The 15,280-nt window shown below is 43.5% G+C and overlaps 1 protein-coding gene across 4 annotated transcripts in view; it reads left to right on the forward strand.

Annotated features, from left to right (window-relative positions):
• Positions 1-4,086: 4,086 nt before the first annotated feature.
• Positions 4,087-15,280, forward strand: part of CERS4 (ceramide synthase 4) — a 54,660-nt gene continuing 43,466 nt past the window's right edge. Inside the window, exons 1-3 of one of the 4 annotated variants that reach the window (XM_080566253.1) lie at positions 4,102-4,236; positions 4,926-5,010; positions 9,625-9,679. In XM_080566253.1, coding sequence (XP_080422379.1) covers positions 9,660-9,679 — 20 coding nt within the window. In that variant the 5' untranslated portion in view covers positions 4,102-4,236; positions 4,926-5,010; positions 9,625-9,659. Of the gene's footprint in view, positions 4,237-4,456; positions 4,809-4,925; positions 5,011-9,624; positions 9,680-15,280 lie in introns of those variants that run through there. The other 3 variants (XM_080566252.1, XM_080566250.1, XM_080566251.1) reach the window with 3 other exon arrangements.

A 15,280-nucleotide genomic window follows, 5' to 3' on the forward strand; every position in this document is an offset into this window, starting at 1 on the left:
CCTCCCTATCCCTCCCCCTCGAGGTCTGTAAGAACAGGTTGGGGCTGTGGATTCCCCGTGGATTTCTCGTTGTGTATTGCAGACTGCAGGATTTACCGGAAGAGATGAGATGATGGGAGGCAATGGGGAACTATGTAGCCCAGAGAGGAATGTGCTTTCCTTCTGTGCTGGGGGTCCTGGTGGACGACAGGTTGGCCATGAGCCAGCAGTGTACCCTGGTGGCCAAGACAGACAACGAGATCCTGGCGTGCATTAAAAGGAGCGTGGCCAGCAGGTCAAGGGAGGTGATCCTCCCCCTCTACTCTGCCCTGGTCAGGCCTCACCTGGAGTACTGGGTCCAGTTCTGGGCTCCCCGGCACAAAAAAGACAGGGATCTCTTGGAAAGAGGCCAGCGGAGGGCCACAAAGATGATACGGGGCCTGGAGCACCTCCCCTGGGAGGAGAGGCTGAGAGACCTGGGTCTGGTCAGCCTTGAGAAAAGAAGGCTGAGAGGGGATCTTATCAATGCCTATAAATACCTGAAGTGTGGGAGACGGATGGACATGGCCAATCTCTTTTCAGTGGTCTGTGGGGACAGGACAAGGGGCAGTGGCCACAAAATGGAGCCCAGGAAGTTCCACACCAACATGCGAAAGAACTTCTTCCCGGTGAGGGTGACGGAGTGCTGGGACAGGCTGCCCAGGGAGGCTGTGGGGTCTCCTTCTCTGGAGATATTCAAGGCCAGTCTGGATGCCTACCGGGGCAACCTGCTCTAGGGAACCTGCTTTGGCAGGGTGGTTGGACCCGATGATCTCTGGAGGTCCCTTCCAACCCCTACAATTCTGTGATTCTGTGATTCTGTGACCATGCTGTATATTCACCAGTACCCATTTATGTTTGAAGTTCAGGTGTACCGAGAGGGACAGATTGGGTGTGCAGGGACTTTGGTTTTCCACTTGAGGGTGCTGTCCAGGCTGACACAGGGCACACGCAGGGTGTCCAGCACATCACAACCAAAGAGATCGATGACAAACTGACCACCAGATCTGGTCAGAGATTTATTTGGACTCGACAAACAGAATTCCAAAGGGTGACTCTTTCATAGACTATAAGCAGAGGAACGGTTCAACATCTGGCCCACATTAAGCAGCTAGCAGATAAATGATCACATTCAAACTACCAGTTTTTCTTACTCATAGATATATTGTAATATAAATAATAAAATGGGTTTGTCAGCCTGTTTTAAAGTTATTTTTAAGTACCTCAAATCCTAATTATTTTCTGAAAAAAATCAAAGAAGCCTGATATTTAGAGACTGCATGTCCATCTTTGTGTTCCAGACCCCTTTGGATGTCTCGAGGTGCATACTATAAAAAGACCGGTAACTTTTAAGTCTTTAAGGGAGCACCCTCTACAGTCAGAATGAGGGGCACTGTTCAGCACTCACAGTCAGAGTTCAAAATGCGTCATGATTTATATAAAAGACAAGGTATGCACAGGTCGTGTCCCTGTGCACCAGGGCTCCTCACCAAGGCTTTGTGTCCTGAATTGCTTTGGGGCATTGAGGTTTGTGCTGTGTTTTGATGATGGCCCTGTGTGCCGGTGACTCTGGTGATTAAGCAAAAATTTCTGTTCTGAGCAGTGTGACTCATATTCCACCTCTGTAACTGAGGAAGTCACAGCTAACCAGGGTGAGGGGGTGAGAAAGACAAATAACACCCCGAGCAAAGCCCCTTCCTTTGTTCCAGCATTTTTAAACATTTCTATTTTATTTACCCTCTGCTCTGAAATTAGCAGATTTTTGCCCAAGGAAGGCCCAATCCAAGTCCTTTGGAAGTCAGTGGGAGCTTTTCACTCATGTCAGCAGGCTTTGGATCAAACCCAGAAAAGCTGGATTTACAATACAAAGACTGCTGGTCAAGCGCTGTTTTAAATTGGTTTTGATGATGCCATTCAACCAGCTACAGGAACACTAATGCACGTAGGAGCGTTGGGGTCCACCCAAGGGAATATGATATGGCTAGAGATTCCTGACATTATTACTCCAGGGCCCAAATACTTTGTGCAAATATTCACCAGTATATTTGTACAGATGCTAGTACATTCACGGCAATCTGGAGCAGAAACCATTTTCAAGCCATCAGTCAGTTACATGCTTGACTATGTGTTGCTTGATTGGAACTGAGCATGTGAAATACAATCGGTAAGCAAAAAAAACTTTAACAAGTGACTAAATTTGATTTTAAATTGTTAACAGCTCTATCTACACAGGTATTTATAGCTATATTTATCAAAACCATACTGGCTACAGCTTTAGAAAAGTCTGGAAATAAAGAACTGATAGAAAGTGTTTTAGTAAGATGAGAGAACAGTCTTAAGTGCTCCAAGAATGCATTATAGCACACTGGCAAACAATAATAGTACACATGATCTGTACTCCCAAGACTTGAAAGCAAGAATGATGGGGTGGAATTTTTTTTGACCTACGTAATTCAGGAGGACAGAATAGATGAGCTTAACATTTTTTTTTCTGGCCTTAAAATCTACCCAGCTGTATTGCAGTGATTCCAAAGCTGTAGCCCACTGCATTAGCTCTTTCTCCTTGTTTTGACTTGCCTCATCAAGAGGCTGAAATAACATGTAGTACTCAACCCTTGTTTTATCATGTAAAGGGCAGCTGCAATTTGCTGAGGGACTTTATTCTGTCTCTTTTCTTATAATGTTTATGAAGAAAATACTGGGTTAAACTAACCAGGTTCACTGTTGGCAAAAGAAACATAGAACTGCAGAAATGGGCTCCAGCATCATCTATTTAAACTTTTATAGGCTGCTGTATGTCCTGCTTGATGCACAATGTCTGGATTTTAAAATACAATGGCATGTCCATACTTTCATATGTGTGCATTTTAGAATGTATTTTTACACAAGTGATAGAGCAGGCATGAAATTAGCAGATCCATTATAAAGAGGTCTAGGAGAGTATTGGAAGTAAAAGAGGTAACTAGCAAAAGAAAAGGGGGAAGCATGTATGATGAGAAAAGGAGCAGGAGCTGGTTTGTAAGGGCAGTGGCAGGATGGCTGCCATTCCATCAAACTGCAGCAGGAGCAGGAGTCTCATGATGAAGATTCCCATGACACCTTCCTTATCTTTTAGTTTGCTCTTATGAAAAGTGCATATAAAGTAATAGTTAGGCTAATTCATTAGCATCTAATTCTCACTTGACAGCTATAAATGGCACCATGCAAAGAACAGTATCGACATGCAGTGAAAGCTCAGAAAATAAGGAAGTCGGTGGCTTTGTTCTGGTGGTACTCCATCTGTATTAGGGCTGCCATGGCATGTATGTCCTAGCACAGTTGTCCCTTCCAGCTCATGACACCTGCTTCTCCTCCTAGAGACATTCGTTCCCTCTTGGGGAAGGCAAACAGGCCAAATTTTCCTTTAATGTTGAAACACTCATGGACATTTCTGTAATGGTCCTGTCACCTCCTAGGTGCATCACTCCTGGCAAGGCTCATCCAGGGTCACCAGAACCAGCCTCTCCTCCCTTGCTGGTACCCCCACACTCTCTTCACATCCTGGCCCCTGCAGGCCTGGGTGCCCCGCTTGTGGCTTTGGGTGTCCATCATTATGGTTTTGGGTGTCCATCAAACGGCTACAAGTTGTGCCTGGGGAGATTTAGATTAGATATCAGGAAAAATTGTTTCTCTGAAAGAGTGGTCAGGCACTGGAACGGCCTGCCCAGGGAGGTGGTGGAGTCACCGTCCCTTGCGGTGTTCAAGAAGCGTCTGGACGAGGTGCTGAGATATATGATTTAGTAGCTTAGTGGGTAGTATTGGTGACAGGAGGACAGTTGGACGAGATGATCTGGTAGGTCCTTTCCAACCCTATGTTTCTATGATTCTATGATCAAAGCCCTCCGGCCTCTGGGAGACGCTTCCCCGCGGGGCTCAGCACAGGACCATCCCACTCGGGTCATGGAATGGAATCATTAAGCTTGGAAAAGACCAACCGGGACCTCCCCACGGCAGCTCCCCGAGGCCGGGAGGCCAGGCCCGGCCGCCGCCCGGGGTCCTCCACGCCGCGCTGGGAGAAGCGCCCGGCCCGGCCCCGCCCCGAGGCCGCCGCCTCCTCATCGCGCCCGGGGGCAGGCAGAGCCCGGACGCCGCTCGGGTCTCCGCGGAGACCGGGACGGCGCCGCCCCGGGGGAGAGAGAGAGAAAGAGGGGGCCGGGGAAGTGTCCGGGGGAGGTGGAGGTGAGGGGCGGGTATGGCCCGGCGGGGGCTGGCGGGGGAGCGGGCGGCAGGTGGCGGCTGAAGTAGCGGCGGGAGCCCGCGGGGCCGGGGGAGAGTGCGTGAGCGCTGGCGGAGCGGGGGCTGCGGGGGACGGACGGTGCCTGGCGGGGGAGCGGGCAGTGCTTGGGGGGCGAAGCGACAGTGCCGGAGGCTTTCCGGGGTCAGGTACCCGCGCAGCCGGCCGTGACCGGAGGGGTGGCGGGGGCGGAGGTGAGGGGCACCGGCTGTGCCGGGCCCGAGCAGCGGGCGGCGGCCCCTGTGTGGCCGGGGGAGTCGCCGTCACGGTGCGAGGATCTGCTGAGGCACGGGTTCCTGCTGGGGCTGCAAGGAGCAGGCAAAAGGGTGCCCTCATGGCACCCCCGCCCCAGCAGAGCCGTGCTGTGGGAAGAGCTGGGAGGATCCGTGTCTCACCTGCTGCTGGTGGAGTGCTGGTCGGCCTGCTGCTGGCTGCCCGTCCGGAGGGAAAAGAAAAATCCTTCGTGCCATTCCGCTGTAAAAGGAGAGCTTTCCATTCTTCTGGTGTAGCACGGCCGGTTAGTGTGAAATCAGCGCAGAAATAAGGGGTGGTATTGAGCTGTGTTTGCGGTGAAGAAGGTCAGAGCAGGCAATTGCAATGGTACTTTTTGAGAAACCATTCTGTCTTCCTGTAGGTAGCTGCTGGTTGAGTCTTCAGTACTTCACTCTTAACCCTTTGCATGGAAGGAGGATGAAATTAAAGAAAAAAATTTATTGCTGGTAATGAAAACTGTTCCCAGAAAGAAAAAAAAGGCAAAGCTGGCCACGGGTCTTCATGAATACGTTTATAAATCTTTTATAACAGTAAATGATTTTTAAAAATGATTTATTTGTTCATCAAAATTCAAGTAGTAAAATAAAAAAAAAAACAGCTTAGGCTAAAGTTGAAAGAAAAAAAATAAGTTTTAGATTGCAGTTTGCACTTCTGAAATCATTTAAAGCCAGCTTGTATGGTAAGTTTATGAGGCAGTGGCAGTTCAGTCTGAATCAAGTTAGGTATCAGAGCATGAAATGAATGTTTCCAGGGTAGATGACGACGAATTATATGAATTCAGGCATCTGAATTCTAGCTAGCAAGATTTGAATATGGTTACTTTCTTACCTACACCTTTATCTACATCTGAAGATAAAATTTTCTTGTTTTGCAATTTTAACGTGAAGTCTTATTTAAGTTTTGCAAAAGTCAGACAGAAAGTGTGTTTGAGGGGACGAACATGGAGACTTCTGTCCTCCAAAGGAGCCAGTCTTTCTTCTGACTGACCAGAGACAACTGCAAGATATGAAAATGTGCTGGTGACTCATCTATCTGCAAGCTCAAGTTTATCAAGATATTTAGGAGATGTACGGAGACTTAGAAACCCAAAGGAGCCTTTTTTTTTCGATTTCTTTGATATTGTTAACCCAAGGCTGTATGTTGGAAACAATCAGACTGTGATATGCTGATGTTTCAGTGCATCAAAGAAGCTGGCAAAACTGAACAGTGCATCTGATATTAAGCCAAAATTTCTCTTTATCTAGAATCAATGCTACTCAGTGAGGAATACCTGTTCTGGGTAGCTGTAACAAACTGATGAAATTCATATAAAATATTAATTTTATTAATTCCCTTCTTCTGTTAGAATTGCATTAAGGAGATAAAGCAAAGAGAAGAGATTTCTCAATTTGATAGTTACTTCCGGCAGGAAGGAGAGCAAATATATGCAGTGAAAAGTAATTATTACATTGCCATTCCATTACAGTCCACCTGAGTCCACAGAAACTAGATTTATTATTGTAGCCTATCACTCACATAATTCAGAGAGACTCAGCTTCTCTGTTCATGAGTGAAAGATTAGATTTCTGCTGCAATCTCTACAGGCAGTGGTTGAGGAATTAATGATATACTTCAGCTCTAATCCAAATTAAAAATGTCCCTTCTGGGCTGGTGCTTTTTCCGCTTGTTCTTAGAGGATGTCTAAGGACACCCTAGTCTACAAAGAAATGAAGACAGTGGTGGTGCTTGAGGGTGTCTAAGCTATCCACTCTTTCCTCCCAAGTTTACCTGGGGACACTCAGTGACCTGTCTGAAGTCTGAAGCCCAGAAGTTGGGGCTTCACTTGAGGAAGTTCTTTTTCTTCTCTGCACAAGGTCACAAGCTTGATGGAAGGCATTTTTATTGTAGTTTTGAAGGTTACTTGTGGTTTTCTGACATCCTTTTCTATTCAGAATTTAAATAGTATTTGGTCCAAAGGAGAGAGCAAGTTCTGAAGAGTCAGTATCACAACAATAGCCAATCTTCTATAGACCTAGTGGTGTCCAGTAAACACAAGAATCACTTTATCAGTCATTCCTGAAATTGAGTGTTTTTCTGAAAGACAGTTGATGTGGATTATGTTCCTGAGCCTAAGAGGGCTCAAGAAAAAAAAGGGTTTCAGGAAAGTCTAATAGCTTTCTGTTCTTTGAGATAGATACCCCTGTTAAAAGTTCAGCTATCTTTTGTTCATAGAATCATACAATGATTTGTGTTGGAATTGGAAAGGACCATCTAGTCCTTCCCCCCTGCCATGGGCAGGGACATCTTTCACTAGATCAGTGAAAGTTATGGATGAACAACTTCTGGAAGTGCTCAAGGCCAGGTCAGATAGGGCTTTGGGCAACCTCATGTCTTACCACCCTCATAGTGAAGATTTTCTTCCATATTTCCAATCTAAATCTACTCTCTTTTAGTTTAAAACCGTTACCCCTTGTCCTAACACTACACACCTTTGTAAAAAGAATCTCTACATCTTTCTTATAAGTCCCCTTTAAGTATTGAAAGGTTGCAATAAGGTCTCCCCAGTCTTCTCTTTTCCAGGCTGAACATCTCCAGCTCTCTAAGTCTTCCTTCATAGGAGAGGAGTTCCAGCCCTCTGATCAGTTTTGTGGCCCTCCTCTGGACCAGCTCCAGCAAGTCCGTGTCCTTCTTGTGTTGGAGGTCCCAGAGCTGGATGCAGTACTCCACATCAGGTGTCAAGAGACTGAAGTAGAGGCAGAGAATCACCTCTCTCAGCCTCCTGGCAACTCCTCTTTTGATGCAGCCCAGGGTACAATTGCCTTTCTGGGCTGCAAGCACACACTGCTGGCTCATGTTGAGTTTTTCATCCGCCCATACCCCCAAGTCCCTTCTCCACAGGCCTGCTCTCCATCCACTTGTCACCCAGTCTGTACTGATGTTTGGGATTGCCCTGGCTCACATGCAGCATCTTGCACTTGGCCTTGTTGACCTTCATGTGTGCCCACTTCTCAGGCCTGTCCGGATCACACTGGATGAAATCCCTTCGTTCTGTTGTGTCATCTGCAACGCTCAGCTTGGCATCATCTGCAAACTCACTGAGGGTGCGCTTGATCCCACCGTCTATGTTGTTAATTAAGATATTAAGCAATATCAATACTGGCCCCAGTACAGACCCCTGAGGGGAACCACTCACAACTGATGTCCACCTGAACATAGAGCTGTTGACTGCAACTCTGGCTGCGGCCATCCAGCCAATTCCTTATTCATCGGCCAATTCCAGTCCATCAAATCCATCTCTCTCCAATTTAGAGACAAGGATGTTGTGTTGGAGTGTATCAAAGACCATAGAGAAGTCCAGGTAGATAACAACGCTCGGTCTTCCCTTGTCAGCTGACATAGCAGACCTCCATCATAGAAGGCCACCAGATTGGTCAGGCATGATTTGCCCTTGTTGAAGTCATGATGGCTGTCTCAAATCACCTCCTTGTCTTCCATATGCCTTAACATTGCTTCCAGGAGGATCTGATCCACGATATTCCCAGGCACAGAGGCGAGGTTCACTGGTCTGTATTTTGCAGGGTCTTCCTTTCTTCTACCCTTTTTTAAAGCCAGTGAGATGTTTCCATTTTTCCCCTCACTGTGGACTTCACCTGACTGCCATGACTGGTTCACATGTTGGTCCACGCTATCATAGATTTGGGAACACATGTAATATGTAAAGAAAGACCTGAAAATAAATTTCTACCTGTAGCAGGACATTTTGACAGCTCTTACTTCCATGTAGATGGGGAGTTCGATCCTTTCCCACGTACAGCTTCTCTGTTGTTCGTAACAGTACATTGACAGATGCCTTCTAGAGAGATTAAAATGTATTTTGTTGACTGATCTAACCAGGGAAAGTCTGGTCATTATCTGAACGTTTCTGAGAAAACCGTGAGTCCTTGTGCCCTAAGTTTTTAGTAGCATTATGTAGCAAGTAGAAATAAAGACGGTCAACAGTACGAGAGTATTTAGAATAAGCCTATATATCTGGAAACTCAGAAACCTAAGTGAATGTTCGTACATCAGTTGTCAAACAAATTTTACCTAGGTCTTCGTTTGAAAATCTCTTTTTAGAATGAACTAAACAGAAGAAACCGCACCTGTATCAGAAGGATAATTCCAGCTCCAGTTAAAAGTCTTTCTCCCAGATGTAGACGTTGTATTGAGATTTACCTCATGGCAGCAATTCAGAGCTGTGGCAGATGAAGATGCATTCTTAATTCCTTGGACAAATGTGTCATTTTTCTTGCTACTTTATCACTCCACTAATTCTTAGTCAAACAGAAATACGATCAAGCTAGGATGTACCATCCATCTTTATTGTATGCAATAAAGAATACACCTGTTTTTGCGTGCTTGTTGTTGACAAGGTCCTTTAGAAACACAATATTATGCGACGACAAGAAAACTATAACTGTTTTCTAAAGTTTTATTCTGTATTGTAACACCAGCTTTTAAAATCTTCTAGAAAGTTCCCATGCAAAGTTTTTGGGGATAAATTTGCTTTCTGGCTCATAGATTTAGACATGTTCATATTTTCTGAAATATGTACAGCTGAGGACAATGCTTCACAGACTAGTGAAAGAACAGAAAATCTCTGTAGCAGATGGTAAGGCTATAGCCATGTAGACATAGCTCCGACTTTTGCTTATTTTACAACTGGTTTGTGACCGCTGCTTGCAACAGATTCTAACATCCATCCTCTAGCAGCTGAGTTGCCGTGTTAAGACTTCGGAAGCAATTATTTAAAATGAAAGATCTCTCAGGGAATTTTAAAATCTTAATTCATAGCCATCTTCTCTCTAAGAGGATAAAATGCAGCAAGGGTGTTATCATGTACTCTTGGTTTTTCCAAGTCAAACATGAGTAAGGGAAGGTCTTGTAAGCTTCCTACTCACCTCTAGGAGAAATATGGGAGGAATACAGGTAGAGTGATGTGATGCTGAGGGTCACTGCAATTTATTTGAATATGTACACTCAGAATTTACTTTTGGCTATGTATATAGAATATTTAAGCATTTGTTTTTTTTCAGGTTCAGGTTCCTTTTCCAGAGGTCAATAAGGACTTGATGACATGAATCCAGATATTACAAGGTATGATGTAGCAGTTGGAGGTTTTTATTGTTCAGCAGAGATGTTTTCTGCAGCACTACAGTTTGATCAGATTGAGGTCAATGATAAATGAATACCTTTGTCCTGCCACAAGCCACTTGGGCTTCTCTTCCCTATCTTGTTTAGCCTGCACAAATGATTTTGAAACCATGTGGTAAATTGCGCTGAAGAACTGGTGTGGGGGGAAATCAACCCAAGTAAAAAGAAAAAAAATGTTTTAACCCAAATGTTTCTCTCAGCCTGGTTCACTGTGAGGCCTCACAAATAGTTATGCTGAGTACAGGCAGGCTGTAGCACAGAAATGAGAGTGCTCGTCAGGAACGGGTGGAGGCCCGGGGCCTACTCCCAGTTGGCAGTGTTGGGTTCAGTTGGCAGTGTTGTTAACGCTTTATGTTCAGTTATCAAAAACCTGTGACAGCAGAAGAATCTCTTCACTCTGGACAGAGCAGGAGATTCATTTCAAAGTTTAGGAGGTGGTGTTGAATCTCTCCACCCATTGATATAATCTTAAAGGAAACGTCTGCTTCCTCCCTCGCTGTGGTCACCTGTGCTGCAGTCTGGCTTTGTTCAGGTGAAAGCAAATTCACAAGAGGGAAGATTATAAAATTTCAGAGGACTAACATCCACAAATCAAAACAAATTGTCTGTCTTGTTTTCTGTACTGTGGGCACTGATTAACGTATATTTGCCTTTGAAATGCTGAAGATTGAGTCCATAACTCACAGCACTATCTGGAAGATCACTTTTTTTTCTTCTTTTAATTTTAACTCTTTTTATGCATCCAAACATTACTGTGATAGAACAAGTTCACACTAAAATCCAATGTAAACAGGTGAGAGCAGTTTTGAGCTGACTCTACTTCAGCTGTGAAGTAGATAGTTTATAGATGGTATATAGCCTGTTGATAAGAACAAAATTGTAATGAGATTTCCAGAGTCAGGACAGTTTATTGTACCCTATGTTTTATCTCACGCTTGTATTCCTGATGTCCATTCCAAATTTATTTCCCGTAGCAGAAAACCCATGCCTTTACCTGAAGAGAAAGGGGAAAGCAAGTGTCTTTATCTGACACAAGAATGTACTTAAAAACAGATCACGTAATTATTTCTTACTAGTAAACTGAATTGTTCTAGTTAATATATTAATTGAGTGCTGCAGGCATATCTGCAATGTAACATGTCACAGGTGTGGAATTTATGCGATGCTTTTGATTGCAATGCAACACGCTGCAGGTTGTGTTGTAAAACCTCCAGCTAACACCGTCTTTAGATCCGGAGTGCATCTGATGAACGGGTGTATAGGAAACTCTACCAAGAGCTGGGGTACTGCATACATAGTGCAGGTTCTTGTAGTGTTATGTTGGGTTTATCAGTTTCAGGAGCTGTTACCCAGCCTGGGCTGATGTCTGTTGAAAAGCTACCATAAAGCTACCAAAGCTAAGCTGAGCAAGCCAATTCTCTCCACCAGGTACATCCTTTCTATCAGAAGAAGGAGACAGAGCTACTCTCCTTGGTCCTGCTAGACACTCATGGGCCAGACCTCACACACAGGCTTTCTAGCTGTGGGCTGTTTTCCTCAGATTGCTGAAATATATTGCAGGTCTTTGTTCCACATCCTTGACTGTCCTTCTGTTTGAAGTAAAGGCTTTAATTTTATTGTGGGTCTCTATTACATATATTTATATATCACAGAATCACAGAATCATCTAGGTTGGAAGAGACCTCCAAGATCACTTAGTCCAACCTCTGACCTAACACTAACAAGTCCTCCAGTAAACCATATCACTAAGCTCTACATCTAAACGTCTTCTAAAGACCTCCAGTGATGGTGACTCCACCACTTCCCTGGGCAGCCCATTCCAATGCCTAACAACCCTTTCGGTAAAGAAGTTTTTCTTAATATCCAACCTAAACCTCCCCTGCCGCAACTTTTGCCCATTCCTCCTCATCCTATCACCGGGCACATGGGAGAATATGTAATATATGAAAAAAAAGGAAAGAAAGAAAAAAAAACTTGAAAGAGGGAAACGGGCTCTGTTTGGGTTATTTTTCTGTAACAAGGGTTATTTTTACCCATTGGGGTACTGTCAGAGTTTTTCTGGGGAACTGCTTCCTTATTGTCCATCTGTCTTCATACATATGTGAAAGATAACTGCCTTCTGAAGGATTTGAAAGATGTTATGCCAGAGATTGTTTTTAATATTTTTAAACAAAAGATCATTGTTTTGTTTTGTTTTGTTTTCTGTTTAGAGATGATACTAAAGAAAAAACTTGAAATCAGAATTCCTGAAATAATTAGTATGTGATTTATATTGTGAAGTTATTTTCCCCCAGTAATTACATCGATTTGTGGTGAACTGAAGAAAGGAGAAAGTGACCCTGAGTATCTGTATTTTAAAAATAAACCCTGAGCTCAGCTAACATGAATCAGGCCTGTGCTGTGACAGCCAGAGATGTTAACTTTGTACAGGGAAATCGAAATGGCTGTGGCTGTCACTCTGGCCTGGGTTGTGTTCACTTATCCAGTCACTGTAACTGGTAGAGGTGTGATTGTCTCAGCTCACATAGTTCATATTCAATTTTTTTTTTAATAAATATCATCATACAGTAGATTGCATTACTCACTAAGCAGTAATGATTGTGAAAAGTGAGTCAGTTCTTTTAGTTGTGGAGAAAGGGAAATCTTTCTGTTGGTTGCTGTTTCTCAGACAATGTTTTAAATGTATTTTGCTTTTGCTGTAAAGTTGGGAATGTAGGTGCTATTCTCAGATAAAGTTTTAGGTTTTGTGTTTTGAAATGAAAGAAAAATAATGAAAACGTACTAGTTTTAGAAGTATAAGGGTGTCATTTTTAAAATCTTAATTTTAGTAATTAAAATTTCATTTTTCTCTCTAAGCCTTGAAACAGCCTGGGGAGTTTGTGGGAACAAATAACCTGGGAAACTGATGGAACTGTTGATACTGAAATTCAAAGCCAGCTGGTAGAAAGTAATTAAAGCTTGTGTGTTCCCTGCGTGAGGGAGGAGAATGGAGATTGTGTGAAAAGTTATGATCTGCATCTGTAGGTGTGCTGGGTTATAATAAAGGATGCCTCCCTCAACCTAATGCAAACAAACTCACCTAGCATGGAATGATAGATAAGCACTTTTCTAGTCTCTGTTGGCATTCAAGACGATCCAATTCCACTTTGATGTTTTATCTTTGCTAGATCTGTGGCACAGAAGTCACATGTATTTATTTGTTCCTTTGTCTTCCCGTTTCCTTATTATCACAACTGTTTCTCTCATTTTGTCTGAAGATTAGCAGTTCAGGAGTTCAGTGCTTCACTTAGCTGAATGTTTGTTATTGCTGGGGTGATAAATGAGAAACACATATTTGGGGAAATGCCCCATTTGTGGCAGAGTGAAGGATGACATAGGGCTTGACTCACTGTAGGGACTGACTGTACAAACGAGCAATGGTGAAGCTTTGGACTGCAGGGCAGTAGGAACTTTGGATGATGCTGGAGATGAAGACCTTCTGAGAGCTGCTATAAACTGTGCAGAACCAACCATGTGGCCAGAGGTGGCAGAACAGAGGAGGAAAGCCTTTCTGTTCCGGAACAGAACACAAACACCCTTCTGCCAAAGGTGATTCCTAGAGAACAGACCAGGAGAGGGCCATCAGTCCAGAACCATACCACTATTTGCTTTGTAATGTGCTTTGGAAGTGCTGAAGAATCAGATGACACATTGGACAAGCATTGCATTGTCACATGAACTTATGTGAAAAAGACTTCGATGAGGGTTGTGCAGGATTTTAATTCTTCCTTTCAAATCCTGATAAATATGGTTACATCAAGATGTTTGAAGATGTGACTTAAGTATGGCCTAAGACTTGGAAACTTGAACCTACTACCTTCTATTTGTTTTTCACAGTTTTTCAGTTTCACAGTTATAATTAAAAGTTTTGAGGCCTGATCTGTAATTGTTGAGTAACAGGAATAGTGATAATCAATTGAAAAATTTCATTTGGCAGCAGAAAAGATGTCTGGGGTATGTATCATATTGAAAGGTATGGGCACATAGTTCCCATTTCTCCAGCATCCAAACATCATGCACAGGAATTTAGGTTATAAGACAAGAACTTGCCTTTGGAAGAGTTTTGTGGATTTCACATAGCTGTCATTGTTACAGGCTTAAAATTTTGAGCCTTACCCAGTGTGTATTCTCACAGTGTGTGATTTCTTTTATTTTCTGTTTCCCTCCAAAACCTGTGAAAATGTCTCTATCAGCGTACAAACTACTTGTTTGTACAGTCTTTGGGGATAAGTAAGCTTAGAGAGCTATTTGGCAGTTTTTTACTGTCTCTTAACTCAGTTTGAAGGAAGATGCCTCTCTAAGACTCGCCTTACTCTTGCTTTGTGTGTTTTTGGTGAATTGAGAGAAAGGAGACAAGCAGTTACGATTGAAATAAGTTTCCTCTTGATTTCTTAATGTGATCTCCCAGCCTGAATTCTTAGCTTTCTGTGGCCTGAGTCTAATAACTTGATTTTCTTCCTTAGTTCTCTCAAGTGATGTAATCCAGTGAGTCCTATTTCTACAGAAAGACCAGAGGAAATACCAAGCATTAGAAGAAAGAATGAAGGAAAAATATCCAAAGAAATTGCTGAGTAGCTGGTCTGGATTTTATAAGTGCCTCCTTCTTGCGTTTTACATTTGTAAATGTATGCTTTCAAGAAACACACATAAAGATGGTAATACCTGTGTATATATTTTGGAGGGTGTTCTAGCTGGTACTTTGGATGCCTGAGTTGCCTTACTTGGATACTAGTAGTGTCTGATGTTCTTGCTAAGAGGTAGTATGCGTGTAGTCTTCTACGCAGTGATGGTAAAACATGATTTTCTTCACTCAGAGGGTGGTGAGGCACTGGAACAGGATGCCCATAGAAGCTGTGGATGCCCCATCCCTGGAGGTGTTCAAGACCAGGTTGGATGAGGCCCTGAGCAACCTGATCTAGTGGGTGGCATCCCTGCCCATGGCAGGGGGGTTGGAGCTAGGTGATCCTTGAGGTCCCTTCCAACCCAAGCCATTCTATGATGATTCTGTAGTGTTCTTATGCCTCACCAAAACAATCAGCATGCAGGGTTCTTTTGTTGAAAAATTGTTTGTAAAGTTAGCATTCAGTAGCAGAATAATGATTGTTCCAAAGTGTCAGGAAAACAAAGTTGATGTTACCTCACCCCACCCTGGAAGTAAAAAAAGGAACATTATTTCATTTAATAGTAGAGAGCCGGGGTAAGTGCCAGACAGAGTCTGCAAAGGTCTTCAGCTTTCGTCTCTGCTGCTTTTTATGCTGGTAACTTAACATACCACTTTATTTTTGTGACTTGTTTGACTAACAGGTGCTGCGGTTCAACATGAGTTTCAGGCTTAGAAGGGAAGCATCTCCAAGGGTCTGGAGAAGCAGTATGGATGAAACAGCCATGATATTATTTCTAACTGCATGTAAGGATGACAAGTTCTTGTGTTTTTTTTTACGATTCAGGAGGGTAGGTTTTGGCTTGTTTGAGGATCTGTTTGGCAGGATCTCATGAGAGACTGTC

Source organism: Anser brachyrhynchus, assembly GCF_964034855.1.
Source record: "Anser brachyrhynchus genome assembly, chromosome: 23".
Classification (NCBI taxonomy): domain Eukaryota; kingdom Metazoa; phylum Chordata; class Aves; order Anseriformes; family Anatidae; genus Anser; species Anser brachyrhynchus.